Here is a 24,622-nt window from a genome sequence, read left to right on the forward strand (position 1 = left end):
CAAGATATATTACCATATGCACACGGCCATATTCAGGAATTAACCATGAATCGATCAATCGTAGTCGCAAAGAAATTAGAAGAGTTTACCAAAATATTCCTTTGCCTTTAATGTCAATTTGTTAGTGTTAAACACATTCCATAGTCCGTAGTCCGTAGTCCGTTGGGTCTGCGTTAGCTAAGTGTTTTGATTCTACCGTCAATTCGGTCATTTGTACTTGCGTCAATAACAAATATTTTTGACTCAACTTTGTTCATAATTTTCGTTTTAAATAGAACACAGGATAGCTCAATTTGTTTTTCCCAATTGACAAACACTATGAATTTGAAAAATTCCAAGTTTTACAAAAGAATTCAGGAGCTGCGCAATTTCTCAAAAGAGAAAATACGAAAGGATCGAGAGCAACGGGGCCTGCGCACCCCAGTCATACGTGGCGTGGAAATGGCCTTGTCCGAGTCCAAATGCGTGGCGCCCGTCATTGAATTGGAATGGTCCCAGCTGGCGGGCCCCCTGACGGAGACCTGTTCGCCGCGCCGACACCCCTCCCCGCCCAAGGTCAAACACAGCAAGAAGAAGGCAGGCGCGGTGGCACAGCCACGCCTGAAGGGCGGACAAGGATTTCAGCCGGTCAAGACAATCGGCTTGAATGACCAGGTGCCAGTCGAGGGCTATATAGATCTGAACCATTTGCGGTTTCGTGTGGCCTGCACAGCCCGAACAGATACCTCTCCACGACGCGAGGAAATTCTGAAAGTTTGGTGAGATCCCTCTTTACATTGGTTGATCGAACTTTCTATTCTATTCTCCCTACTCCGATTAGTGATTCAAAGAACGCAATTTGTGTATCAAATTCGCGTTACGCGATGATCGGTCGCATCTCCAAATCTTTGGGTTATAAATTGGTCAAGGAGTCGAAATTGTGGAATATCCTGTGGTCTGATTCGTTTCCCGGCGTCGAGCTCTTCAAGAACATGAAACGCTTTCAGCAGATCAATCATTTTCCGGGCATGATCGAAATATGTCGCAAGGATCTGCTCTCACGTAACCTAAATCGCATGCTCAAACTGTATCCACACGACTACAAAATATTTCCAAAAACCTGGATGTTACCCGCTGAGTAAGTCTTAGTTTTTCGGACACTCTCTTTCATCTACCCCATCTCTAATTTCCGCTTCCCAGTTATGGCGACGCAATGCACTACGCTCAGAATCACAAGCGCACGTTCATTTTGAAACCGGATTCAGGCGCTCAGGGCCGCGGCATTTGGTTGACCAACGATCTGAAGACCATTGGCCCCAACGAGCGCCTCATCTGTCAGACCTATATACATCGAGTATGCAGTTTTCCTTCCAATATTCACCTACATATATCCCTCTCTCACTCTTTCTCTCCCTCTCGTCCTTTTCAACCTCTGCAGCCGCTGCTCATCGATGGCTACAAATTCGATTTGCGCGTTTACACTTTGATTACGTCCGTGGACCCATTACGGCTTTACGTCTACAATGAGGGTCTGGCACGGTTCGCCACCAACAAATATGTGGAGCCCACTCCGGGCAATGCCCACGATCTGTACATGCATCTGACCAACTACTCGGTGAACAAACGCAACTCCCAGTACGATCTGTGCGACAATGACGATTGCGGCAGCAAACGGAAGCTGAGCGCCATTAACAATTGGATGAGCAGGCACAACTATGACGTGGGCGAGTTCTGGTCGAATGTGGACGACGTCATCATCAAGACCGTGCTGAGCGCGTGGCCGGTGCTCAAGCACAACTACCATGCCTGCTTTCCGGGCCACGATACCATACAGGCCTGCTTCGAGATACTCGGCTTCGACATTCTGGTGGACTGGAAGCTGAAGCCGTACATACTGGAGGTGAATCATTCGCCCAGCTTTCACACCAACGAGCAGGTCGACCGTGAGGTCAAGAGGCCACTCATCAGGGATACCTTATCTCTGGTCAGCACCGTGCTGGCGGATAAGAAGCAGATTTTGCGAGAGGATCGCAAACGCGTCAAGCAGCGCCTGCTCAAGTCCAAGAGCGAGTGAGTAGATGCTAGAGTAGATCAGGATCTCTTAATGGCTAACCCCAACCGCCCTCTTCATTCCATCTTTGCAGCGTGCAACGCTCACGCCTTGTGGCAGGCGCTACCAAGGGTTTGCCCAACAAGGAAGGTAGTCCTACGAACAAGGAGCAGTCACCAGAGCCAGAGGCCGATTCCCTGGCCCAGCAAATTGCCTGGGAGGAGAGTCACATGGGGAACTTTCGTCGCATCATGCCACCACCAGATCCCAGTCGAATCAACTACTACGGCAAGTTCTTTGGCCAGACCAATCTGGTGTCCATTTTCCAGGAGACGGCGGCCAGCAAGAAGCGCGAGGATCTCGCACGTAAGATGCGCCTCCAGATCGAGGAAAAGAAGGCGAAACAGGAGCAAATGCTGAACTCTCGCAGCAAGCGCAAACGTTTGATTCAGCCCCGTATAGCGCGCGAGAAGCATCGCCTGAATCTCTTCCGTCTGAAGGAGAACTGGGCACCCGGCTTTATATCCGAGGCTGAGGAGCGCTTGCGGAATACCTGGCAACAGATGCGCACCGATGCTATAAAGAATCTAAAAATTACAGAGAACGTAAGCTTAACTATTCCAAATGAAGGAGATATCCTGGTTGGGATGGGCTACTGTCTGCGATATATAGGAAAATGCATTTAGATTAGATCGCCTTTTCAAGTTTTTAGCTTTCGTGGCTTATGAGATCCCTGAATTCACACGGATGGATAGTTCACGAGACGGACAGACACACAGGAAGATCGACTTGGCTTGCCTTCCTGCTGAAGAGTATTTTACGAAATATTCTTCTGCATGCTGCATAGATAGTTCCTTAATTCTTGAATTACCGTGAATACTTCTTTTCAATTTAGTCAGATTTTCGTAGTCAGATATTAACCGATAGATAAGACTGTGATATTTCAAGCAACATTTCCCTTACTCGATTTCCCTCACTCTTTATTCGAATTTCTCTCTAACGATCCTCTCTCTTTTCAACTCTAGATATACTCACTGCTCTTCCAGTTTGGTCATTTGAGCAATACAGATATATCGACGTTTCCAAATTTGTATCACTATTTGCAATGTGGTTATGATATAACGGGAGCTACGGGAGCTACGTGAGCGTTGGCCTAGAAGAGGACTGGTGGGGCAGTTGAGATAGAAGCGATGTACAGTCTAAATATATAGTGCATAAAATCAAAAAACCCCATTCAAATCAACAGACAAGATCGAGGTCTATTTCAATTTGGTGGTCGCAGATGAGCTTGGCTCTGCAAAAAAGCAATGTACATGCATACATACATACGTATCTGTATATGTATGTATATATGTGTATTTATCTATATATATATATATGTGTATGTATGTCTACAACTGTAATGGTGTTTGTGGTTATGAATTTGTTAATATGTATTTTGAAATTTTAATTAACTGCATCGCATAGCATTGGCCGTACGGGAGAAACTCCATTTAGATGTAATGTGTAATGTGCAGTAATTGTGGTCTAAACCAATGAAACATGTTTATATTACCGAAATTAACAAATTGCATTCAAAATAATAATTGTTAAAAATTTTACGTTTTTATTTAACTAAATTTGTTTGTGTGCGAGGGTCATGAACAAAGTAAACAGATGCTAAATGTAGATACATATGTACATATGTATGTATGTATGTAAATAAAAGTCGATATAAACCTGTAAATCAAAGTAATGGAATAAAATAGAAATGTAATGCTAAAACTCTGAATTCAGTGATATTTTACTAAATGTAGATATATTAACATTTTATCTACTTATTGATCCCAAGAATAACATATTGTTTTTCTGACTACCTCCCTAGCTTGTGCATTGCTCTTGCTTTTCCTTATTTACAATTCATTCCAGATTAGAAATTCAATTGAGCCTAAAATAAGATATTTTGTATTTGATATAAATATATCAGAAAATAAAAATAAATGATTTCACATAGAATCTCGCTAATCTTTCGTCTACCTATTGGTCGTACTACGCAAATTAAAATAAATAAATTGTGGATCACATTTCTATATATTTCATATGCTTTCTCTTGGCAGAATGCCATCTCGGATCAAACTGAGAAATCAAGAAACATCATTCAGTTTTGCATTTGGGCGCGTGTTTCTATAGATGTGAATGGAAAATATTGAGAAATTCTCAAGAGCATTTTCGAGTGTTTGAGAGAGTGAAAGAGAGAGAGAGAGAGAGAGAGAGAGAGCGGGAGGCACTGCACAGCAGCAGATCTTCAGTCTGGCCAAGGAATAGCAGCGGCGCAGACAACGCCACGTCAGACAGCGCTCGTAAATTGGAGAAAAAGAGGAAGAATTTACAGAGTTTATTGAAAAGGCAATTTGCCAGATTAGTTGGGATTGCATCGTGTAAATTCTTGCGCGCGTGTTTGGCGGCATGTTCCGAGTGTCGCAGGAGATTCGCTTGAATACGAGCGCAGCGGGCGCCGCGGGGCAGGCCCAGGGGCTGGCCGATCTCGGCGATGTCAGCAGCAGTGCGGAGAGTTGTATTTTCGGTCGATACCAGCGCACGCCCGATGCGGGTGAGTGTTGCACATGCGGAAGTAAACATACAGATATATACATATACGTATCGCTGGCTATTTATAAATCCACCACAGATGCGTATCCCACAGAGCCGCCGCATGTCTATGTTGCGCCCGAACTGACCGACGCGGGCAAGGTGCAGTTGCTGCATTTGCCCAGCGGCGCGGTGCGCGTCAATTCCACGATTAGTTTCGTCATCAAGCGCAATGGGGTGAAGGGCAATTTCGATGTGCGCCTCGAGACACCCAGCGGGCAGCACGGAGCGCCACTGCAGCTGACGCAGCTGGATCCGGAACGCTTTCAGGTGGAATGTCAGCTGACACAGGCGGGCCTCTATAAGGTGCACATCAAGTGCAATTCCGTGCCGTTGCCCAAGTCGCCCTACATTATAGTCACCATAGCTGGAGTACCGACACCAATTGAGGATGGGAAGGAACATGCAGCTACCAATCCATCAAGTGAGTGTCCCATATATTCAAGTGTTCACAATTCTCATATATGTACATATGCTATGCAGTGCCCCACTTCGAATCCGATGCGAGCAAAGTACATAGTCGGGGCCTGGGTCTGACCCATGTCAATCTGCTCGAGCGGAACGAGTTCACGGTGGATGCCAGCTCTGCCGGCATTAATATGCTATTTGTGGGCATTCTGGGCCCACAGGGACCATGTGATGAGGTGCTGGTCAAGCACCTGGGCCGGCATGTATACCGTGTCGCGTACCAGGTGCGGGAACCCGGCGACTACATTCTGGTGGTCAAGTGGGGTGAACAACACATTCCAGGATCACCCTTTAGTCTCTGTGCCGAGTAACTGGAAGCACGCAAAGCAGGCTTGGAACTGATCCGGTTTTAGCTCGGCAACTATTTCTGGGTGACATTTTGGCTAAGTATACAGTGTAGTGTTTATATACATATTACAATTATTGCATAAACTATGTTATTTCATAAATTTTAATACTAATGAATTCCCAATCAAATTAATAGTTGTAATTACAACTTTATCCAATCCATTAGCTTCATTGATGACGAACTCCGCTGACGAACGAAATCGTTGACTCGCATCGTGAACCGAGCCATTGGCAGCTCTTTGTTTTTGTTGAGTTGCCATTCAAAATACTATGTCAATGGCTCATCCACCAGTTGCCTGTTGCGGGAAGCGTACTCCGCGGCTAAAGTTCATTCTATGTGCAATCTAATGATGATTACCAACACTGATGACGACGACAACTAAACGAAAGAGCAACATTATCATTTTTTGTTATTTAGCCGACGCTAATGACGTTCGCATTTAGTATATGTGCTAGGCAGGCAGGCAGTGAGGGGAGTGGCATGGCATCCAACCTAATGATGATGACTGCCGTACGTCGCATACGAACGTGCGTGTGTGTGTGTGTGCTTGTATGCGCGCCAACAATAGCAGTTGCCTATCATAGTGTTAGTGCCTGGGAGGGGGAGTACACAAAAGGTTGCCACAGTCGCAGTTGATGATGATGATAATGCGTTTGCTTTGCTCGCCTTAACGAGCTGCTGCTGCCGACTGGCGCGCTTAAGATAAATTACGTGGTCATGCTCATGACTGGAATCAAGCTAGAGCGCATCGCAAAAATCATTACTCATTGAGCTTGCTGTAGGCGTGGCTGTACTATATATGTACGTATGATAACAGCGTATTAGGTTGATTGGCATATTGTTTGTGTTCGTCTTTGAAATTAAACTTGGCACATTTCAACATGCACATGCACACAAATGTTATTTTGAATATTTTGCACAAAACACAATCGGGGTGGCAACGCTGCGCAGTTTCTAGGCACACTAGCTGCGCTGCTCACACCATGTTGCGCGCGCTATCGCTGTCTCGCTTGTAGAACATCATTATGGCCGTGTTGTGTCTTGCCATCATTAGTGTTGGTAAATATCTCGAGCTGAGCTGCTAACTACGTTTTCCGTGTGTGTGTTCTTGAACATAATTAAAATTAAATTATTTAACTTATTATTAAGTTTTGGATTTGGCGTGTTGTGCTTGTTGTATTTGTATCACTGTTTGCGCGACCAGCTGCTGCTCATGCTCGGCTCATGAGCATTGAACTTACGATTGCCGTAATCGAATGAAAAGTATGTACCTGTGCGTGTGTGTGTGTGTATCTGTATCTTCATTCTTTGCAAAGGGAAAAAACTGTTGTAGTTGTACGCGTGTGTGTATTCAAGAAAAGTAACCATCTCTTGCCCCCACGGGCAACAACAAAATATTCGTATTGTTGTTGTTTCAGCTGCTGCTGCTGTTGGCCCCATCAACTGCGGGCCAGCAAGTGCCAATGTAGCGGCAACGTCGACATCGTCGTCATTCTTGCTGCCGCTGCCGCCGCTGCTGTTGTCGCTGCTGTTGCTGTAGCATCTTCATTTGGCCGCAGCTTTTGTATACTTGAAATACCGCTTCAGTACAATTTGAGTTGCCGTCGCGTTAGCTTCTACTTATTTGTTGTCTCGTGCCCGCTACGCGTGCTTTTACACCTTGCATTTCGTCTTTTGTTTACCAGCATTAAGCTTAGCATGTGAGTGTGAGTGTGTGATTATGTGCCGGTGTACAGCTTAATGATAATCTAATACTCTTAATTATGTGCAACACATGCGTGAGTGTTTATGCATGTGTGTGCGTGTGTGTGTGCACAATTGTAGAGAGCTGCCAGATTTTTGTGTTTTCATGTGCCAAAAACCATATATAAACATAATTATTTAAAATTCATTATTAGAACCATAATCATTATCACTCAAACAGGTGCCGTCAATTATTCCATGAAATTATATTAGCCGCTGGTTCAGCTTCATAGTTACATACATATACATACATAGTATAAAATACTTTATTTGCTGTCGGGCAAAATGTGAAACCTTTCTTGATAATTTATCTATAAAAGTAATTCAATGATATCAGGTGCGCGCGCTTAAAGTAAACATACTGTGTGCCACTAAAGTCACCGTACTCTTGTTGTATTTTCGCGAATCACCCTGAAACTTGGCCAAATTTTTGTTAAATTAAAAAAATTTAATGCAGGATTATAAACTAATATATTTTCTTCTAAATTATAAAAGAAAAACATTTACTTTTAATTTTAGTTCCACAATATTACAGCGAATGTAAATATACCCAAATATTTGCGTCAACAAAAGTCTACGTACTCTTATTTTCTTGCACTGTCTGGCGCCAGCGTTCTTCTTAAAAATAACGGGGGTTTTCGAAATATGTATGCAATAATGAGTAAATTCTTAATAGTTGGCGTGTTTTGCTTGAGCTGGACAAAATATTTGAGTTTTGCAGTAAAAATGCCACGAAAAGAGTTATCGCTTGAAGATCGTGGAAAGATTTTGCATCTCCACACAAAGGAGCAAAAGTCGTATGCAGAGATAGCAAAAAATCATGTCCAGAAGCAAGTCTACTATACAGACTGTCATTGGTAGATTCAAATATGAAGGGCGCATCAAAAACAACAAGAGATCTGGTCGGCCACCTGTACTATCCGATCGTGACAAGCGCACAATAAAGCATCTGGTGGACAAGGATCCTTTTTGTAGCGCAGTGAAGGTTGCGTCAGAGCTGGGTCGAACAATTGACAAAGAAGTTCACCCGGAAACAGTCCGTAGAGCCTTTAAAACCTATAACTTTAGGTCCAACACGCCTCGCAAGAAGCCTCAGGAGAAAACGCTTAGAGTTTGCCAAAGCCTATGTGGACAAACCAATGGACTTCTGGCGGAAGGTTATCTTCTCAGATGAGTCTAAATATAACATTTTTGGTTCAGATGGGCGTCTCCGCGTCTGGAGGAGACCAGGAGAAGCACTGAACCCCAAAAATACAATAAAAACCGTAAAACACTGCGGCGGAGGTATTATGGTTTGGGGTTGCATAGCTGCAGCAGGAGTCGGAAATTTGGAATTCATCGACGGAGTGATGGACCAATATGTGTACATTGATATTTTAAAAAAAAATTTAAAGAGCAGCGCCGAGAAACTTGGAATTGGGTCTGATTTCTGGTTTCAACAGGACAATGACCCTAAACATAAAGCAATCAATACTAGGTTGTATCTCGCGTACAACACTCCACATCTCTTAGAGACGCCGCCACAGAGCCCGGATATTAATCCAATCGAGCATGTTTGGAATATGCTCGAAAAAAAAATAAGGAAGCACCAAATAAGCAACAAAAACCGCCTGCGAGAGGCATTACACCAGGAGTGTTGCGCGTTAGATCCCAAATATATCGAAAAATTGGTGCTTTCAATGCCAAATCGCCTCAGAGAGGTGATTAAGATGAAGGGTTATCCCACTAGATACTAAATTTGCAGTTTAATTAAAAAGATTGTTCCTTATAGTTAGTAAGTTTCTATTAGTTTGTAAGAGTACGTAGACTTTTGTTGACGCAGACATTGGAGTTCCTTTTGTTTTTAATTAATATTATTATGTTAAGTTTGAAATTTCACTGTTTTTCTTTTTTAGTTTAGAAGAAAATATATTAGTTTATAATCCTGCATTAACATTTTTTAATTTAACAAAAATTTGTCCAAGTTTCAGTGTCATTTGCGCAAATACAACAAGAGTACGGTGACTTTAGTGGCACACTGTATATTAACAGAAGAATGTGTGCAAATACTTTAAAGACTACGTTCCCTCATTATGGCCAAATGCAAATCATTTTTACTACCCTCTGATTTGAATATTATTGGACAAAATAGGTTCGAGTTTAAATGTGATTCACGACTTTTAAAATATGCAAATCCTCGGACAATAAATTAAATATTACGAGCTTAAATATTTGCATGCAAATATTTGTAAATAGAAATTTGTAAATTAGAAATTTTAATAACTGAAGAAATGCATTATTGAAGAACTGTATCAAAACTATGAAAGAAACCGAAAAATAACGACGATGCTTAACTGTAATATTATTTGAATATATCAGGTGCGGTTCTGAGGTGCAATTATGTTTCCATATTGATTAGCGTGCTCCATGTCTAGCTCCGATTCGCAGCCAAATTTTGTTGGGCAACTGTTTGTGGCAAGTGAGACCCATGTGAAATGCCTGTGAGTATGCTAAATTTGTAGATTCTGATTATATATTGACTGACTCTACTCTCTCTCTCTCTCTCCCTGGTTAGTATGAAAAATTCAACAAAAAGCGCCGACAATGGGAGGATAGTGGAGTATTAGAGCTAATTAAACTATGGAAAGTTTGCGCCTATGAATTGCGCACAATCAAACGAAATGGACACCTTTATGTGGCTATGGCAAAGCAAGTGAGTAATGGGCAAATCAAATACAAATAATTTCAATGCCAATTCAATTTACTACAATTATCCAATTAACTGCTGCTATGTTGAATACATTAGTTCCTTTGTTAATGTCTATTCCCTCCGCTCTTATTTTTACAGCTAACGGGTCTTGGCGTACCCGTTACCGCGCTAGAAGTACACTTTAAGGTTAATAATCTAACACAGCGTTACAGACAGGAGCAAAAGACATTTGAGACAACGGGCATCATTAGCACGTGGAAGTTCTACAGCCAAGTGGATGATGTTTTCAAGAGTTTGGCTGCACACACCGGTTACAAGTGAGTGCCACAGCCAATGACAATCAATATGCCCCTTGGCTAATTCAAATCTATCCGCAGAGACAAACGCATGACGAGCTCCTCGAATGCCAGCAGCTTACCATCGACATCCGAGTCACCAGTTTGGAAAAATCCAATGTCTCAGCAAGAGTTCAATAGCAACAATACGGAGGGGTTCTACAAGTAAAAAGCAAATCTGAGCACATATTTATTGTACGATATTAATTGGTGTTTGCTTGCAGAACGGAGTATGGCATGCATCGCCACTTTATGGACCACTCCCAGCCGCCGCCGAATGCGGGCAATGTGGATAATTTTATGGCCTCATCGGCGGCGGTGGCAGCTGTGGCGGCGGCTGCCTCGGCGCGGCTCGCCGACAGCAATATGGAGCAGCAGATGCAGAATACGGCCGGCGCCAGTGGAACCGGCCCAGGTGGCAATACCAATGGCGGCGTGCCCAACTATAATAAAATCAAAAAGTCCCATGAAGATTATGACAAATTCGTGGACATTGTAAAAAACATTGTGGACACACACAAGACAACGCCCGATAAAGTGGACGCGTTTGCCGACTTTATTAAGTCCTATATGCGACGTTGGCCGGAACGGCTGCAGGACGAGGCCATCAGCCACATGACAAACTATGTGGTTGTTAAAAACATGGAGCACAGCATGGGCAGTGTGCCCGGCGTTAGTCTGCACAATCCTGAGGGCGTGAACAATCGGCAATAACAATACAAGCAGGAGCCCAACAACTAAAACCCGATCCGCGGGAGTTGTTGGACGATCGTCGTGGCGGTCGTAGTTTTCAGCTCCACGAATCCAAGAACAAGGGCAACAGCCAGAATTTACTTAAATCAAATGTGGCGCAGAGTTACTTAAAAATATTTAAAGAAAACAAAAAACAAAAAAAAAAAAAAAAACACGAAAAAAAAAAATGAAACAGGAATTATATATCTGCAAACAGCAACTGAGAGAGATCGGTCAGTTTTGCTTAGATCATATTGTAAACGATTTCAGCAGTATTTTTTGTATAGTAAAAATATACAATAAATTTTTTAGTTGTATGCCAGAGCATTTCGCTGTGCTTCGAATTGAGTTCGATGTAGTGGAATCAATACACACCACATACACACACACACACACAAATACACACGTACACAAACACTTGATTTGTAGAGTATAGAAAGTACAATACGATTATATGTAATATGTTTAGATATCATTTCCTACTGTTAGCTGTAAACGACAAAAACCTAAATGAATAAACGCTTTAAAAAAAAGACAAAAACAAAGTCGAAGGTGAACTGAAATCCGGGTTTATCTGAACAGGATTACATATATATTACAGTCTATTGTAATACCCTCAACTAGAATGAATCACAAATGTTTTGTAAAGTTGGAATTTTATTAGCTTCAAATGCGCTGAATTTGACACGCGACACTGTTAAACATATTCGCACTGGACGTGGCCGTGGGCGCAGTGGGCGTGATCAGGAAGCGGGCAAAGGTGCCGCCCTTATTGTCAGCCAAGCGTCCCGGGTTGATGACCAGACAATCATTGACCAGCCGTATGAAATGCCGTTGATCACTGGGCAGGATGAGCACGTTGGGCAGCTGCTTGAGCTGTGCATATTTCTGGGCCAGCTGCGAGTCGTAGGACATGTTCTCATCGGCTGGCGGGCAGACTGGATAGAAGGTGCCCTGATTGAACAGATGATTTATGGCGCGATGCATGCGCTCGCCGGCGTTAGCGGCAAACTCTTGGCTCAGCAGATGATCCACCACATCTGTGGAGCTGACGCCCAGCGTGATGCCATCCAGATCGACCAGCGACGGATCGGGTAGCATATGCAAATTGGGATATGTTTTGCGCACCATTGGCGATGGTGTGGGATAAACTGCTGGAGTCATGGCATCCTTCTGGCTGCTGACCAGCAGCACTGTGGTGCTGGTGCCCACTGCCTCCATGATGCCCGCAATCATCTTCTCAAAGAACGACTCGAAGGTCTCGGCCAGCTCGACGACCAGCTTGTGCTCGGCATCTAGGAAGGGACCCGTCAGTAGCAGCACGTCGGGTCTGTGCTCCTGGAGATACTTGAGCAGCTGGTGCATCGGATCGTAGAACAAATCCGTGCTGTGGGTATACGGTCCGGCAGCAACCACAAAGTGCACATCGCGATCCACTTTTAATGGCGGTGGCGGCGTCAGTTTTCGATCTGTGTAGATCTCTTCCACCACAAAAGTGTCACCGCGTGGTATAAATCCTTTGGCTAGCACCACCTGGCCGGGGAATATGCTAGCCGACTTGATTTGCGAAAAGTTGAGGGCCAGACACTTCTCGTCCGTATTGAGCACGGCTAGCAGCGCGGAGTGCGCATCCAGTGGCCCGTCATCGTCGGAATGTATCATGCCCACGGCATGGAGTACGTGGAGTGCGTCCAGCGTGTGTCTATCCTGCGGATACCAGCTGCACTCGGCGGCACCAGTGCTGCCCAGCTTTTTCTCCACCAAGGCCTGGCCAATATCGACGATCCGATCGTGGAGATCATCGCATCTGTCGTAGAGCAGATCGTTCATGTACCTCAGATTAGAGATTGTCAATGGGGCATCATTATGAAGCAATTTCTGGACCACGGGTAGCGTTTGCTCGATCTTCGACTGCCACGTGCAGGCTGTTATAAGCTTGGGATGACCAAAGGAGTCTACAATATCACCAGGTTTTCCATTCGTCGTTGTTGTATGCGCAGCTGGAGTTCTCTTTGCAGATTGTGGCGTAAAGCTGGCCGGGCTGAAGGCCGCACCACTCTTCAAACGACTCTGCTTATTTACTGTTTTAGGCGTACTCGGCTGTGGGGAACCAGATTTTCCCACATACTCATCCATCATGGGATCATCTTCAATCAGGCCGTAGGTGGCTAGAGAGCTGGCTTCCAATGCAGCGGGCTGGGATTTGGTGTAGTGTGTTGTCTTCTTGTTGCCGATCTTTTCACGCTTCACTTGTAGAACCTTACGTTCGAATTCGCCAAGATTTTCGTTCGTCGGCTCATCTCCATTAAGGTGGGACAAACTGAATGCCATCCATTGCTCCACGAATTCTGTAGCATCGTTAATGCTGTAGGTGAGAGCGAGTTCCATGCATTTTTCCAAGACTGGGCCACTCGGCTCTATGCCCATTTCGTCAAATTGCTGTTGTAGTTCGGCTTCCATTTAGTTCGCGTCTGTCTAATTTGTAAACAATTATTTAGCTACGGTTAGTAAACAACCTTTTACCGAATGGTATTTTGGCGGGAAACCGATAACATGCCGTCTGTTACCAGCTGCAATTGACATTCACAGCGAAAATTCGATTGGTTTAACCGATAGACCGACAGCACTGTAATCGGTGGGTGATGCGTTGTCCAACACATTACAATAGTCAATGCAACAGAACAGACCTTTTCTCGGGCGTATAACTAAATTAATAATAATTAAATTTGTAGTAAAAAAACATTAGTTAGAAAGGTGTGCAATATGTTAAATAGAAAGATTGTTGCGCTCATGCAGCACCAGAAAATGACGCAAAACTAGGAGCCGAAACACCAGCAGCAGCAGCAGTAGCAACAACAACAACAACGGCCCTGCAGCAACAATACACAAACAGCAACAACAACACGGAGAAAACATAATTTGGTCAATTTGCATATTAAAATAATAAACGAAACAGAAAGCGGATTAGGTAATTCAGGCACAGCACATATAAAATGAGTAAACTGGAAACGGATTCAGACAGCTCTGAGGAATTTTTTGATGCCGAAGATACAACACCTAATCGCTCCGCAACACTCTGGTAAGTGGAGCCCCCGCTCAGACCCTCCAACTCATGCAGTGACTCACCCTATTGACGTGTGTATTACTCTTTCGTGTTGTTACAGTCGTAAATTGCCAGCGGATTGCGCACAGGAGTTCATCTTTCCGGAGCCAGCGGTGCGTGTAAATGCGGCCGCCTCTTCGGACAGCGATGCAACGCCCATTGGCGCCAACACACCCGCCACCCGCAGCCCGACCAATAGCCTGGGCGCTCGGCTCAAGCAACAGGATGCGGCTGCAGCCGCTGCAGCGGCCGCGGCGGGCATTTTCGTCGAGCCCAAGGCAGTGAAGGGCGTGGTAAGTGCTGTGAGTGGGCGGCATAAATTGCTTTTTGCTCTGATTTGAGTGCATGCCTTAATGATACCAAATGTTTTGTTAGCTGTTCAGTTGTCATACCCATTCCTTTTAGAGCCAATCGCTCGTACCCATTACAAATTCTTAACACGTCTCGCGTTTTCCCTTTCTGCTCTGTTGCCCACTGTGTGCAAAGAAAAAAACAAAAAAGAATTAAAAACAAAATCAATGCAAATTTAAATGTGCCGATTTCACTGCGCTTCCCCCAAAAACTAAAACAATACAAATTAATTTACCCCTTCTTCTGCCTGGCCCCCTCTTCCCCAGTTGCCATCCATATGGTTTGTCTGCTCATATGGTTTTCTCTCTATTACTCAAGCAACCCATTTGTGTTGTGTTTGTTTTTATAATTCACGTTTGCGCCCCTGTGAGCTGCGTAGCTTTGTCAGAGATTTGCCGCAGCTTGTCATCAGGCGGCCGGTCCGACAGGCGCATATAAATACAGCGAGGGCTACTTAATGGGTTTAGTATATGGCTAAGCTAGCAAGCGAGAGTTTCCTCTTCTTTTTTTTTCTTTTCTTGTATAATATGTTTGTGCATATTTAAGCAATATTTTATTGAAAATACAGTGAAAACTTTCATTTCTCATCAATCACATTTGAATACCTATTTATAGCTCTTCTTGTAGCTCATCTCGTATATATATGTATATAGATATATATGTATATATATGTGTGTGTATAAATTGAACCATCTATTAAGGCACTTTGTTGATTTCATAAAATATTTTTATATGCCACTTGTTGACTTGTTTTTATATTTCGACCAATTTTTTTTTATTTTTGGCATCATGTAAATGAATTTAATTTGTTCCCGGGCATTTGTTAACTATTTATAAAATTAACAATATTAAAGTGATTTTACTGTTGCCCCGCGCTCTGATTAACGCAATAATTATCAAAGTTTGTCCTTATCAGAATTAACACTGATAATAATTGTTGCTTCGTGCTCTTATCAGGTGTGTATTATTTATCGTTTTTTTCCTATTTTTTATTTACGTAACAATTAATAATTATTTTCGGTCAGGGTTTGGCCCATAAAGCAGGTGTAATACGCCGCAGCACGTTTTCATTCACATTCTACTCGCAATATATTATAATAGTCAGAGTTGTCTATTAAGGGGAGCTAGGAGGGAGGACGTAAGGTAATAGCTCTTATCAAATAGCGTCGAGTGTTCCGTAAATGTTGAGCTTGATAATAACTAATATACGTATTTTATTGGCCCAGTTTCAGGCGGAACTAGACTCATTGCTTAGCTTAAACAAATAAATTAGGTTTTTTATTTACTTATTTTACCATGTATTTAATTTACATACATTGTTAATTTATTTGTAATTTGCTTTTTATTTTCATATTTTGTGCGCATTTGGTATAAAAAAAAAAAAAAAAAAAAAAAAAAAATAAAATATTAATTAAAAATATGAACATAAATTTCAATTATCATAAATATGTTGTATATATTCAATAAAAAATAAAACCAATTAAATATATATATATATATAAATATATATATGTATATGTATATCGTGCCATATAGTCTGGTAGACAACGCTTTCAAGAACTACGTAAATGCATGAACCACGATGAAGATGATAATCCAGGAAATACACTCACACCTGATTCTCAGGTATTATATCTATTTATCTACATCAAAATTGTAGCCATTAGCTTTTAGCCGTATCTATATATATAATGCTCACGATTAAGCATCTTTTTTTCTACTATTCCTTGCTTTTGTTTTGCTTTGGCTTATTTTTTTTTTTTTTTGTAATGCTTGGCTAACTTTATTGTTATTTGATCCAAACCACAGAACAGCTCCATGGATGGCGTTTTTACCAACCGACCCACACATCCGTTTAAGGTCATTGAGAGCGATACGATGAGCATACAGAGCATGACATCATTGGGCCGTGTGGGTCGCATCTTAGCGGGCAGCATCGATCCGTCAGGTGAGCACGCATGTAGCAATCGTTTCGCATTCACTCACTCACACACAATTATTTTTCTCACATAGCAATCAGCGTTGATCGTGAATCGCTGGCCTCAATGAATGCCCAGCAACAGCAACAGCAGCAACAGCAGCAGCTGCAGCTCCAGCAACAACAACAAACACAGCAGACACAACAGCAACAACAACAGCAGACACAACCACAACAGCAGCAACAACAGCAGCTGCGACAGACACCGCCGCCCACCACCACAACAATGGCCATGTCCACAGCCACAACAGTTGTCAATGCCGCATCAGCAACATCTACGAAGTATGTGCAGCAGAGCGATGAGACAGTTGCTGCAATTCCACCACAGATTCTCCAAGAACCGGATGTGATAGCCAGCACCAAGTTGGCTCACTCAAAGACCACCGACTCCATAACATCTAGTGGACCAGTGGCGCCGCCGCGACGTAAGAAAAAATCACGGAAGTTCTCCAGCAGCTCCTCGGAGCAGTTCAATATGAATGATGGCATGCGATTACCAGCAGGTGATACGGAGGACACCGACAGCGATACGCGGTCCGTGCAGAGTGTGCGAGATGTGCAGCAACAGCTACGCGACGACATTGTCAAGCAGTTCGAAAGCTCGCTAAATGATGTCAGCATCAAGACGTCCAGCAACACGCTCACTTGCTCCTCCACCAGCACAATAGTGTCTGCCTCCGCTTCCACGGCCACCACGACGCCTTCGTCGTTGGCGCAAATCGCCTCCACGAGTCATGCGTGCCATGTACGGCCCGTTTCTACGGCGGGCATCATGATGAAACCATCACAGTCGTTGGGCAACAGCGTCACGTCCGTCTACTCGAAACCAAGTCCCTCAAACTCGGCCAAGAGCAACTCGGCGCCAGGTCGCGTCAGGTGAGATGGCAATCTATATATCTATATATTACTATGGCTAATAGTTTTTTTTTTCCTGACAGCTCGATTGACCCAAATCAGGGCCTTAATCTGTTCAAGGCCATACAAGGCGGCTATGTGGTTAAGCCGCGCGACGAGGCGAGCAACAAGGCGCAAGGACCATCTCAGGATGAAATTGAGCGCATTGAGAAAATGCTCATGGAGAACGCTAGTCGACCCAAGCTCGCGGGCAGTGGCTCCAATAGCTTGGGCAGTGCCACACGGTAGGCTTGAGCAAATCATATTGAGTTAGGAAATGGGCGATAAGGGTTTAGGATAGGAATAATGCAGAATATGACAGGATATAAACGAGAACAGAATAAGTTAACAGAATATTCAATAGGTAGACTACAAGTTAGACAATAATCTTCCATTCTCAGTCTTGAAATATGTAGATATAGCTTGATAGTAACATTTCGTCCATTCCTAGACTATCGTCAAGGCATATCAAATGAACTTTAGTTTTAGTTAAGTGAAATTGATTGTACATATCTCCAGTTTTCTTCGCAGCAATCCGATTGAACTATACCTAATGTACAAGACATGGAGGATGTGCCTGAAGTTAGTTAAACAAATCTTAAATATAGTACAAATTGTATAGATAGCGCATATTGCTAGTCATCTATCGCTAAAGTTCTTTTCGCAAGTTGCGTTTAATGTAATTTCAAAAGTTTTAATGTATGTCTCTGTTTTGCCTCACAGCTATACGGCCTTATATAGGGCTGCCAACGAGAAGGAGCGTCGCAAGTCCGCTGGAGATGAGGATGTGCTCAGGCAGATGAATATTTATGTGCGCACGCGCACCAATTCGGGCAAACAACTAACGGACTTTGAAATACTCGAGCAAGTTCCTGTCAAGAATCTGGATACCGGCGAGAATATGCCGCTATCCGAAGTGCGTTCACCGCCAGTGCCTGAGGGCTGGAATCCGCTCTCGCTGCATATACTGAAGTTGACATCCCATCTGGAGGTCATTCAAAAGGAATCGGATGAGGAAAGCGTAATTGGCATACCGCCGAGCATTGAGGGACAGCAACCGGATGAGGAGGAACTGGAAACGGAGGATGGCAGTCGCCTCAAGAAGAAAACTGCGCGTATTAAGCGGTTCTTTGGCAGCACCATGCGTAAGACGGTGGACAAGGCCAAGTCGATTGCGTCAGAGGTGTCACATGCTCGCCACAAAGAGGACGTGGCTGACATCGTGGACGCCATGAATCCCGAGCAAAATATCAAAATCAAAGCATCCTCCTCTAACAAGGGTCCTTACGAGTTCACCAAGCTGCAGCATGTGCAAGATCTCAGCGGAGAGGATACCAGCGCCGTGTGGTGCATGAAGTTCAGCTCTTGTGGACGCCTGTTGGCCACCGCTGGGCAGGACAAAGTGCTACGTATTTGGGTGCTGAAAGATGCGTACCCCTACTTCCAGGTAAGTCGTGGCGCGCACTTTGGGATTATATACCTTGCTAACAGAGCAATTTCTTTGCAGGACATGCGCAACAAATACAATGCGGATCAGAAGTCCTCGCCAACGCCATCGCAGGAGTCGCTGGTGTCCCAGCATTCTGCTGAGGAGGCCATTGCCATGGCTACCGCCGCCGAGAAGTGCACGGGTCCGTTCATGCCAAAGCCCTTCTGCACGTATAATGGCCACACTTCGGATTTGCTTGATGTTAGCTGGTCGAAAAACTACTTTATACTATCCAGCAGCATGGACAAGACTGTACGCCTCTGGCATATCTCCCGGAAGGAGTGTCTCTGCTGCTTCCAGCACATTGACTTCGTCACGGCAATCGCGTTTCATCCGCGCGACGATCGTTACTTCCTGAGCGGCAGTCTGGATGGCAAGCTGCGTTTGTGGAACATACCTGATAAAAAGGTGGCGCTCTGGAACGAGGTCGATGGCCAGACGAAGCTTATCACTGCGGCCAATTTCTGTCAGAACGGACAATTCGCCGTGGTTGGCAGCTATGATGGTCGGTGCATCTTCTATAACACGGACCAGCTAAAGTATCACACGCAGATCCATGTGCGATCCACGCGCGGAAAAAATCGAATTGGTCGCAAGATCAGCGGCATAGAACCCATGCCGGGCGAGGATAAAATTCTGGTCACCTCCAATGACAGCCGTGTGCGTCTCTATGATCTGCGCGATCTGAATTTGTCCTGCAAGTATAAGGGCTATCTAAATGTGTCATCGCAGATCAAGGGTTCGTTTAGCCATGATGGTAAATATATAATTGCCGGCTCTGAGAACCAATGCATCTACATATGGAAAACGAATCACGACTACTCCAAGCTGAGCTCGGTAAGAAAATTATCGATTGGTTTCTATCGGCTTAGCAGCATTTAGTAATGTCTTCCTTTACAGGTTCGTCGAGATCGTAGCGATTTCTGGGAGGGCATCAAAGCACACAATGCTACTGTCACCTGTGCCATATTTGCGCCACATCCGGAGGCGATTATCAAACCGGACCCCGATGAAATTTCAAATGATAAGGTGGGATTTTACTTATAACTGATGGATTATAGTAAATTATTTATACGGATTTGCTTGGTTTACCAGAACCCACATACATATGTGGATTGTAGTAATATTCAATACGGCATTTCATGCTTTAATCATTCCCTTGCTTCAGTCATGAATCACCATGCAGAACACTATAAAGCACACTTTACACAGTCCACAGAGTTGAAGCACCTTTGTTTGACTCTGTTCAATTGTTATAGACTAATAACTTTTTCATGTTTCTCTCGTTCTATACAGCTGGCAAACAATCAGCCAGATCCGCTGGTGGAGCAGCACAAGAAGGGCTGTGGTTATGTGCTGGTCAGTGCCGATTTCAATGGCGCCATCAAGGTGTTCATCAATAAAACAAAGCCCAAACACAGCAGTCTGCCCTACACGGCCATTGCGGATTAATCGAGGCGCCGTCGATATGTCAATTAGTCGCTGGAAGCAAACGGCAAACGGTGGTAAACAGAATCGGGAAAGGGAACGTGGGTGGGCAAACGGTAAATGTAAAGAAGGCTAAAAAAAAGCTGCGTGAAAATCTCTTGTTTTTTTTACTTTTGTGTATTTGCTTTTGTTTTTGCCCCTCTGTGTGTATTTAATTGTATTTATGACAAGTGTATATGTATTTTGTACGGATTAATTGAAATAGCATTAACGCTTATTTATATATTTAAACTATATCGCTATCTAAGATCAGTCAGATCGTGTAATGTCTTACATATAGTATATATATACAATATACTTATACTGATATATGTGAATTGTTGATGGATATTCGAGGAGCGTTTATGCTTGACAAAACAAAAAATCATATGTTTTCTAATGTTAATTATTTTCTAATGGCAATTCTGTGTGAACTATATATGTATGGATGTATGTGTGGGGCTGTGTATGTGTGCTTGTAAATTAGTTGATATTTTATTGCTTGTTATTTAAGAACAAAATTAACTGAGAGCCAATTGTATATTTTGTTCATTATTATGCAAAGTAATTCTAAAGCCACACTCTCACACACACACACACGCTCACACACATACACTTATATGACTAATAATGATAATTAGCTTGTGGTAATTATTTAATATACTATATAACAATATGTGTAAAGAAGTAAAGATATGCGCAGCTCCTTTGGGGTATGCCAATTGTGCACTTAACTGAAGCCGGCATTTTTTATATGGGCACGTGATAGCTGATACATACAGCCTTTAAGCCATATACGTACATATATGTATATATATGAATCACGTCAATAATCGGAGTCTACCCGGGAGTGATTTCATTAATGTGAGTAGTATATATTATAAGAAGGGTCTGAAGGGTCTTTTCAAACTATTCTTGAAGTGGATTAAAGCCGAATGGGTTCTACTAAGACTGGATACGGAAAAACGATGAAAAAAAGTCGAAAAAGATTTTTTAAAGTTAAATTTTACTTAAACTTTTGGTAAACTTATAAATTCGAGTATTTATTTATAATTCAAACTGACAAATATACCATGAATGGGTCGCAAAATCTTTCTTTTTCCACATTGTTAAAGTATTAGAAATTCTTATGCCTAGCATTTTTTATACAGCTCTCAAAATGCGCTGCCCAAGGGCATTTTCAGTTCGGCTTTCATAAGTTAATTATGATTTTTTTCCGCTATTGATTTTGCACGTTCCCCAGCATGCGGTATTAGAAGCGGTTGTTGAAGTGCTTCGCCAGTAAAGCAGAAGGAAGGATTAGAAGTGGCTCTCGGGAGTGTGGCTGGCGACGACAGCTATTTAGCGTAAGTTTAACCTTCATTGTTGGGGCTTCCTAATGGCCGAAGGGTGCGTTCGAGGCAGTCGAGTGTGTGTGCGTGTGTGTGTGTGTGTGTGAGAGGGATAATCCTTTGTGTGTGATTTAAAAAATGGAATGTTTTTTGAGTCAATTGTGTTGGGCATGCTTGGTAAGTGTAATTGCAGCTGGTGCTTTGCCAATTCCCGACTGCGACAAATACTCCAGACTGGCCCAAACAATGCCGGCAATATAAACATGGAAATATATATCTATAGATATATATATGTATTTATATATATATAGATAGACATACATACATATATGCGCTGCAGCAAATGAGCGAAACATAAAGAAAATCAACAAAAAGTGTCGGCAAATGAAAATGGGAGAGGCTTCGGTTCCCTACTTCATATTTTTTTTGGCCGGAAGAGGCGACTTCCTGAGTGCCATGGAAATCATTTGAAGTGCCTGGCTGAAGAGAGGGCTTCCCCGGCTAGCTGCTAGGCGAATTCTTATTTGGGGCGGTTCTGTGGCGCAGTGGGTTGACTTCTAATATAAAGGCAAATACAAAAGCAAACACAAATACAAATACGTTCGCATCAACCCCAAAAAAGCGAGCAAGATTTATATGTAATGTGGAGTTTTAGAGTTCCTTGAGTAAATACTTTGTCCATGTACGTATACTTAATGTATCTGTGCCGACTTGCATTTGTCTGCAGTCAGTTGCGGACGGCTAAAATAATTGTTTAGTCAGACAGCAAAGTCACTCGAAAGACGATTAGCGTTTATGTTCTTTTTGGCGTCTCTTGCAACATGCAATCAATAAAGATTTACGTAGTTGTTGAGCAGGACAGATTTGCGGGGTTGGGGCATGGGGCATGCGGCATGAGGCGTGTGGCATGGAGCATAGCGTGGCAATGCGGCAACAACAGCTGTTGCAATGGTTGGGCGGCCGGTCGACCACAGCAGCCAGACGCCGGCGCCGGCCCTCAGCAGACCCGTTCCAAATGCCAATCAATGCACTTTTGGCCATGTGCCAAGTTACTCTTTACATAAGAGAAAGATAGGGAGAGACAGAGGGAGCCGTAAGTTGAACAGCGGTGTCCGCTTATGCTCTTAAATAGCAGCTAAAGAGAGACGTGGAGAACAATATGGATGCAAGCCACTCAACTACAATATATATTATTATCAAGCCAATGTGACTTAAGTTAACTCATTTTAAGACGCCACATTTATTATCTATTTGTAAAAATTCGCTCTTAAGGGCCAAATATCATCGCGCTGTTACTTAACATTACACATTAACAGCCAGCTTAAAGTCTTAAGAGAGTTGAAACGGCTCGACATTAACAGAGCGCATTTTAATAGAGATGTGCGCGCGGCAGTCGCGTGAGTTTTTCGTGGTCAAGCGTAGCGAGAGTTCCCGTTGAGTAAGCTCAAGTCGAACTTAAGAGAGCCCAAAATGAGAACGAACTACAAAGCAATATAAAACAAGTTTGATATAATAATATCTAAACGCAAATATACAAATAAATGGCTCCAAAATAGAGTTCGTGATGCACGTCTAATATAAATGTTTTTGTCACGCGCACATCGTTGGCATTCACACACTGACGCACCCACTCACACACACATCGAATTTGTAAACACACAATGCGCCGAGATTGAGCAAGGTGCGCTTAGCTCTTACATTGCTCTCAGTTTATTTCTGACTCTCGTGCAAAGCGCAACGTCGAAACGGACGGCTCGTATGGTCGCTCGGTCGCTAATGTTGTGTGCGTGTGTGTGTTCGGTGTCGGTTTTCGGGTTCGGTGTTTTTTCGTGTGTGTTTTTCGGTGCTTTACAAATGCAATACAAATGCAAATGCAGTGTAACTAATTTACATAAATATATAGAAATAAAAATATTTTTAACAATTTTTGAAACAAGAATTTTCTGGTCGAAAATAGCCATGCCACATGCATGTGCGTGTAGATCTGTGCGCGTGTGCTGCATCGAACGCTTGCTGTGTCTGTGTGGGTGGATGACATTCTTTGGACCTGTGTGCAGGCAGCGCCTTAGCACTTAATTAAATTAAACAAAACTTAAATGAAATAAGCCCAATCAAGCGAGAACTCAAAGTGCAAGCTGTGTGCGTGTGTGTGTGTATGTATGGATGTAAATATGTCGTTTATTGTTGTTGCAGCAAAGCCAACTGCTCACCGCATAACTGTTTCTTTTTATCGATCAACAAATTGTCGCTTATCGTAGATCGATCAATTTGCCATGACCCCAAATCGCACCACCAAATTCTTAGCGTTCATCAACACTTGTCTGAATGAGAACCAAAAAACTGTCGCTTTTCATGAAATTAAGTAAAGATAAACTCGTTTCTGTGAATATTTCATTCAAATCTTGATTTTTTTAACGATTTGTTTGCATTCTGTTTAATTCTTTATCAGCTTTATTTATTTTTAACTGCCTCGATTTCCATATTAAATTGCTAATTATGCATTTTCTTTTTTTACGGTTGATTTTTTTTGCGGCGTAACACAGTGCTTGGAAATGCACGAAAATCAAATTCTGAAATCGTTTTTTAATGATCATACGTTAGTTTTTCTTTCATTAGATGCACAATTTGCTGCGGCTCAAACGCTTCATTAATTTACAATTTATTCTGGGCACATTTGCTGTTCGGCTTTTTATCGTTTTTATGTGCCTTTTGGCTTAATTAAGCTTTCTAACAGCGTAACTTAATTATGACGTGTGCATGTGTATGTGTGTGTGTGTGTGTGTTTTTATTTTTTTTGGCTCGCCCGCAACAAGACACAGAAATCGTGCAAAAGCTAAAGATAAATCAAAAGACTTTTTAAAAGATTCAAGACATTAAAATTGAACAAGCTTGTTCAAATACATATTTAAAAAAATACTCGTATTACTGATTTTAATTTGAATACAGTGATCGTTCGAAAATTATATAAAATTTGTTCTCTTTTGCGAAATTTAAATAACAAACTTTTTATAAAATTAAATAATTTGTGTATAACAA

General features: G+C 42.8%; 6 protein-coding genes across 11 annotated transcripts in view; 5 read left to right on the top strand and 1 right to left on the bottom strand.

The window, feature by feature from the left end:
* Positions 1–136: 136 nt before the first annotated feature.
* TTLL6B (Tubulin tyrosine ligase-like 6B) lies at positions 137–3,648 on the top strand. The gene is made up of 6 exons (XM_018097949.3): positions 137–758; positions 821–1,117; positions 1,180–1,333; positions 1,418–2,049; positions 2,124–2,634; positions 3,055–3,648. The coding sequence occupies exons 1-6, from the start codon at positions 319–321 to the stop codon at positions 3,172–3,174; spliced, it is 2,154 nt and encodes a 717-aa protein (XP_017953438.2). The 5' UTR covers positions 137–318; the 3' UTR covers positions 3,175–3,648.
* A 380-nt stretch (positions 3,649–4,028) lies between these two features.
* LOC108654561 (filamin-A) lies at positions 4,029–5,554 on the top strand. Its single transcript, XM_018106022.3, has 3 exons — positions 4,029–4,619; positions 4,698–5,081; positions 5,141–5,554. The coding sequence occupies exons 1-3, from the start codon at positions 4,475–4,477 to the stop codon at positions 5,434–5,436; spliced, it is 825 nt and encodes a 274-aa protein (XP_017961511.1). The 5' UTR covers positions 4,029–4,474; the 3' UTR covers positions 5,437–5,554.
* Positions 5,555–6,517: 963 nt separating this feature from the next.
* Positions 6,518–11,166, top strand: LOC115564501 (uncharacterized). 4 transcript variants are annotated; one of them, XM_030388872.2, is made up of 6 exons: positions 6,518–6,737; positions 9,576–9,697; positions 9,772–9,909; positions 10,045–10,223; positions 10,284–10,406; positions 10,466–11,166. In XM_030388872.2, the coding sequence occupies exons 2-6, from the start codon at positions 9,692–9,694 to the stop codon at positions 10,953–10,955; spliced, it is 936 nt and encodes a 311-aa protein (XP_030244732.1). In that variant the 5' UTR covers positions 6,518–6,737; positions 9,576–9,691; the 3' UTR covers positions 10,956–11,166. The 4 variants fall into 4 exon arrangements, with proteins under 4 accessions (XP_030244732.1, XP_089112680.1, XP_089112679.1 ...); XM_089256554.1 differs by having other exon boundaries at positions 6,550–6,570; XM_089256553.1 differs by lacking the exon at positions 6,518–6,737 and adding an exon at positions 6,792–7,398.
* Positions 11,167–11,612: 446 nt separating this feature from the next.
* PolA2 (DNA polymerase alpha subunit B) lies at positions 11,613–13,539 on the bottom strand. Its single transcript, XM_030388871.2, has one exon. It carries the CDS (start codon positions 13,431–13,433, stop codon positions 11,640–11,642), a length of 1,794 nt encoding a protein of 597 aa, XP_030244731.1. The 5' UTR covers positions 13,434–13,539; the 3' UTR covers positions 11,613–11,639.
* Positions 13,540–13,610: 71 nt separating this feature from the next.
* On the top strand, positions 13,611–20,989 carry LOC115564493 (uncharacterized). Of its 2 annotated transcripts, XM_030388851.2 has the most exons (10): positions 13,611–14,052; positions 14,138–14,369; positions 15,964–16,053; positions 16,237–16,375; positions 16,441–17,281; positions 17,344–17,544; positions 18,023–18,746; positions 18,807–19,625; positions 19,689–19,817; positions 20,085–20,989. In XM_030388851.2, exons 1-10 carry the CDS (start codon positions 13,967–13,969, stop codon positions 20,238–20,240), a joined length of 3,417 nt encoding a protein of 1,138 aa, XP_030244711.1. In that variant the 5' UTR covers positions 13,611–13,966; the 3' UTR covers positions 20,241–20,989. The 2 variants fall into 2 exon arrangements, with proteins under 2 accessions (XP_030244711.1, XP_089112601.1); XM_089256475.1 differs by lacking the exon at positions 15,964–16,053.
* Positions 20,990–21,481: 492 nt separating this feature from the next.
* Positions 21,482–24,622, top strand: part of LOC108654511 (uncharacterized) — a 57,553-nt gene continuing 54,412 nt past the window's right edge. Inside the window, exon 1 of one of the 2 annotated variants that reach the window (XM_089256490.1) lies at positions 21,482–21,601. The gene's annotated coding sequence lies outside the window, so the exon portion shown is untranslated. Of the gene's footprint in view, positions 21,602–23,281; positions 23,465–24,622 lie in introns of those variants that run through there. The other variant, XM_030388855.2, reaches the window with a different exon arrangement.

Source organism: Drosophila navojoa, chromosome 2, assembly GCF_054131105.1.
Source record: "Drosophila navojoa isolate 15081-1374.11 chromosome 2, UAZ_NAV_1.0, whole genome shotgun sequence".
NCBI classification, from domain to species: Eukaryota; Metazoa; Arthropoda; class Insecta; order Diptera; family Drosophilidae; genus Drosophila; species Drosophila navojoa.